This window comes from Pundamilia nyererei, unplaced genomic scaffold, assembly GCF_000239375.1.
Source record: "Pundamilia nyererei isolate P.nyererei 1_Seehausen unplaced genomic scaffold, PunNye1.0 scaffold00257, whole genome shotgun sequence".
Taxonomy (NCBI): domain Eukaryota; kingdom Metazoa; phylum Chordata; class Actinopteri; order Cichliformes; family Cichlidae; genus Pundamilia; species Pundamilia nyererei.
In genome coordinates, this window is record NW_005187658.1 from 288471 (window position 1) to 293144 (window position 4674).

The 4674-nt window shown below is 43.9% G+C and overlaps 1 protein-coding gene across 5 annotated transcripts in view; it reads right to left on the bottom strand.

The window, feature by feature from the left end:
* The window catches only part of LOC102211078 (neurofascin), a 134233-nt gene that overhangs the window by 19375 nt on the left and 110184 nt on the right, over nt 1-4674 (bottom strand). For all 5 annotated transcript variants that reach the window (XM_013915099.1, XM_013915100.1, XM_013915102.1 and 2 more), the window contains 3 exons: nt 3637-3748; nt 3383-3549; nt 2586-2733 (listed from right to left, as the gene is read on the bottom strand). In XM_013915099.1, the coding sequence (XP_013770553.1) occupies nt 2586-2733; nt 3383-3549; nt 3637-3748 (427 nt within the window). The remainder of the gene's footprint in view (nt 1-2585; nt 2734-3382; nt 3550-3636; nt 3749-4674) is intronic.

Consider the following 4674-nt stretch of genomic DNA (forward strand, 5'->3'; position numbering starts at 1 on the left):
GTGGGGGAACTTGCACAATCGGTGGCTGACTAAATACTTTTTTGCCCCACTGTATGTATTAATCACATTATTTTATTGGATGATGCCTTGGTGTCACTGGATTTTAACATGTCTCACACTCATACAGTAAGACAAATGGTGGGGGTGTAGTAAGGAAGTTGGGGGAAGCAGACAACTCCACAGGAAGAGTCTTTTGTGTCTTCGAGGACTCTGGGAGGCAGCAAGGGAGTGTGAAACAGCTGTGTTTGTTCCTGGAGAAGGTATTTCACTGAGAGCCATGCTGGGCTCAGACTCTGCTGACCGTCTGTCCCGCAGTCATGCAGGGACTTCATCAAGCTTGTCTGTTCTTTGTGTGTTTGATTAATACACACGAGACCAAACAAGGCAAAGAAACAGTTTTAAAGGTGAACTGTGGGCAACGGCCAATTCTACCCTGGAGCCCAGAGGGTTACACGTTATTTTTTAAAGTAACGCAATAGTTACTTAATTACTAGTAATTAATTACTTTTAGAATCTTGTAACTCAGTTACTAACTCAGTTACTTTTTTGAAGAAGTAACTAGTAACTATAATTAATTACTTTTTCAAAGTAACAACGCTGCTGATGACACCACCATTATCGGTCTGATCCAGAATGACGATGCGTCTGAGCGGAGGTGGATCAGCTGGTCCACTGGTACAGACTGTGGAGAAACTACCGGATGCTCCGCCCTCTCGCCATCCTCAACAACAGTCTGTATGTGAGGACCACTTCACATCACAAAAAGGTGGATCCTAAGGAATCTGAAGTGATCCACCATGTGCAAAACAAGGCCCAGATGAGGTTCTTCCTGTGGCAGCTGTGAAAGTTCCACAGGAGCTGCTGCCATCACCCGCTCTGTGTTGTGCACATGGATGAGTGTCTCAGCTACGTCACTCTGATAAACACTCTGAAGTAACCACTGATATATCATTAGCACACTGCACAATTATAGTTATTTTATTTATATAAGTTGCAAGAAAAATAACTACTCAAGTACAGTAACAAAGTATTTGTACTTCATTACCTCCCACCTCTGAGTATAGCCAGCTGCTCCTCAGGAGAAATGAGTGGCAGCTGAGTCAGCTTATTTTAAACCATTTCCCAAGTCCATGTACTTCTGTTAGTCTATAAACCATCATCATATATAACGTGTCGGCCTGCTTAGCAACAGTTGTGTTTCTCAGCCATGTCTTAAACTCGTCGCACCTTCTGCAGCTACACACTCAGCCTCGCTCCAGCTGACAGTGAAGGCTGTTTGGAACAAACCCGCTGACTCAGGGACCCGAACCTTTACCCTTCACTACAAATGCTTTATACATAGCTACTGGGGAAGAAACAGTGGGTAGGTTGGAGTGATATGGGTGGGGGCACTCCCCAACGTCCCAGTACAGCATTTGTAATTTAATGGACCCATCGAAACCACTAGAAAGAGACTCTGATCCTTTATTGACACACGCTGTAGAGATGAAGGGGTTACAGGATTCACCTTCCCTTTGGCTCATTCAAACTGACTCAATTGTTGCCAAGGCAACACTTTTGGTTGTTTGAAGGCAATTGGTCTGCTCATTTTCTAAATGTGCCACTAATTAACCATGGATGTTGTGATGTTTACGGAACTTTTATTTTGAAAAGTCGAATGTAAGGCGGAAGGGGGTTATAAAAAAAGGAGACAACAGAAAACGGTAGATGAACAAGTTAGCGCTGCAGACTGTGTTGCCGCTGCAAGCCTGCGAATTAAAGAATGGTACTAAGAAATACTGAAGGTGTCATCATTAATGTTTGAGGCATGCAAACATTACAGATGTGTTCTGCTTTGGGTCTTGAAGAGTCATTGTCTGAACTATGAATCACCTGCATGTCACAAAACTGAGACTAGATTTTTAGTAACAGAGCCTCACTACAATTCACTGCTACAACTACACACCAATCACAGCACTGCAAACCACACCCAGGCCACTTTACCCTTGTTAAGGAATATATATATTTTCTTAGTGCTTATTTTCTGATTGTTTTGTTTATGCATTTTAATAACAGGCCAGCTTTGACTCACAAACCAGTTGCTCAGCCAGACTGGAGCTGTGCAGAGCTGCAGAGGCGGTATATTAAGAACAGGAAACAGATGCAGACAGGAACTAGGCAGAGGGTAGCGCACGTAATCACTCCACCAGCAACACACACATCAAGTAAGGCCAGAGGTAAAGAAGTTGTTTGGATTGAAACTGTGTGCGACGTGCGAGTGCCAAAATAACAGACTATGATGTACGCATCCGGCTTAATGCTCCAGACCTGCCGATGCTTAGCAGCGTGCACATCCCCTTTCCAGAAAGTAATGATTGAATAAATTGATTATAAATACTTTGACCACTCTGCGTCTTCTCTGTCCAGGAGAAGAATAAAAAGAACTGGGTTCGATACCCTTCACTACACTGTGAAACTTTGTTGTTAGATTCAGAGCAAATGAACAACTTTTCCCACAACCATGTTTAGTCAGGCTTGAAGCAGAGACAAAGAGGGTGACAGCACAGCACAGGTTGTTAAAAAAGAGCAAACGCAGGGGTCATTACCTCCATCCCAAGTAAAGAGGCTTGTCATCCTTCATCCAGGCCACACTGACAGGAAGGCTGGGGTCAGACGTCACCCTACACGTGAAGCGAGCCGTGGAGCCCCTGATGGCTGACTGGTGCTCGGGGGCCTGAATGATGCGAGTCGGCTCTGGGTCACAGTTAAGATGAAGAGCAATGCACTACATGAACATTTTAGACGCATCCAATAACACAAGTGGTAGATAATACTGTGTGGAGCTGCATGGTCAGGTGCCACAGTCTCATCCAAAACATGACCAATTTACTCTTTCCATCTCTGTTCAATATGAGATAAGCTGCAAAGATTTAGATACAGAAAATGTGCAAGAAAATTGAATCATGGAGACTGTATTTGCATAACAATGCAATCCCTTTGTGTAAAGATCCACAGTACAGTTAGCAGGCAAAACAAGTAGACAAAGTCAGGTGCATCCCACCAGCCTCTGCGCTTCTCCTCTGGTGTAACATGTGACGCAGACAGGACTACAAACAGCTTCAGCAGTCTTACTAATGCACCCTGACATGTAAGGTGAGCTGTTATTTCCATCGTTGGCTCACTGCAGGCAGGCTTGGATAAAACAAGTTGAAACAAATGTTGATTTAAGATGTTCTGCATGTTCACGCTCTCGTTGTCACTCTGTCACAGTTTAACGTTTAATGAAAGGCAGAGAGTGCAGGCTGCTTGGCACAGTGACAGGAAGTCATTCAGAACAGGCACAGACCTGCTCAAGCAGATCTCATGTCATTCATGAATTCACTTTTCATTTTTAACATCTAACCTTTGACCTCCAGGCGCACTTGGTTTTCAGCTTTTCCCAAGATGCTGCTGGCCACACAGGTGTAGGTTCCCTCGTCCTCTGCTCGGGCCCGCTTTATCTCCAGGGTACCATTAATGTAAACACGGTACTGGCCTCCATCCAGCCCGCTGCCCTGTCCATTCTTAAACCTACACATAATAAAAACACATGGTTAACAGCTGGAGATACTGCCGCTGACTCTGGCTGTCAAAGACCAGGAGGCTTTAGATGCTCACCAGCGTAGCTCCGGTAAAGGCGAACCAAAAAAGGGGCAGTCTAGGAAGGTGCGGTTGTTCTTAATGACTTTTATTAGCTGGTTTTTGGGGCCCAGCATCCTCGGGGGCAGGTCTACAGGAAAAAGGATTACAGTACATCTTCACCAGGCTTCATCCCTTACACACGCTTACAAGCATTTAATCAAACAGACACGATTATGGTTATTTTAGAAAACTCCTTTTTACAGCAGGTTCCTGTGTGAACTAACACTGTGCCTGCAGTGTATAACAAGCTATCCATAAACCAACAACCATCACGCTTCAATGTGGAAGTTAGCTGGCTCCTTCTCAGCAAGCACTCATTCCTATAACTCTCAGTATGTTTATAGTACCAGCTAAAGCTGGCAGAAGATTAGAGAGATGTAACTGATCATGTTGTTCTTGTTATCTTTAGACCAAATGTCAGTGATTTCATGCTGTCTCTCAGAATCAGAACACTTCATTAATCCCTGAGGCACACAGCAGGCTGCATGCTGGTTGATGCATGCACACCAACCCTTCCAACCATACATACCTTGCACAAACATCACATTGGGAAGACAGGTCAGAGAGGTAGGCTGACAATAATACATGTGTTACTTTGTAATACATCTTTTCATTGCAAGATTTAAATATTTTTTGCAATAATTAGGTAATCTATCATGACTCATTTTTCTTGCTATGTCAAGATAAAAAGTGCAGGAGGAAATGGGCTCGTGAGGAGTCATTAGGAGCAACATTTAAACTTCCTCAATAATATGCGTGAGTATATTTCACCTTTTTCCAAGATGCAAATAAAAGTAGCAGCTACTGACTATCAGTGGTACTTTATGGTGAATGAGAACATTGGCATCCAGTCGAGGTGGAGACTACGACTCTTACCCTAAACCAGATAAAGGTGAAGAGTAAGACTGTCTGTGCTGGCAAACTAAACTAAGGACGCGATCAACAGGGGTCACCACATCTCTAGGTAACTTCTAAGGTTACATGCGCGTATGTGTGTGTGTGTGTGTGTGTGTG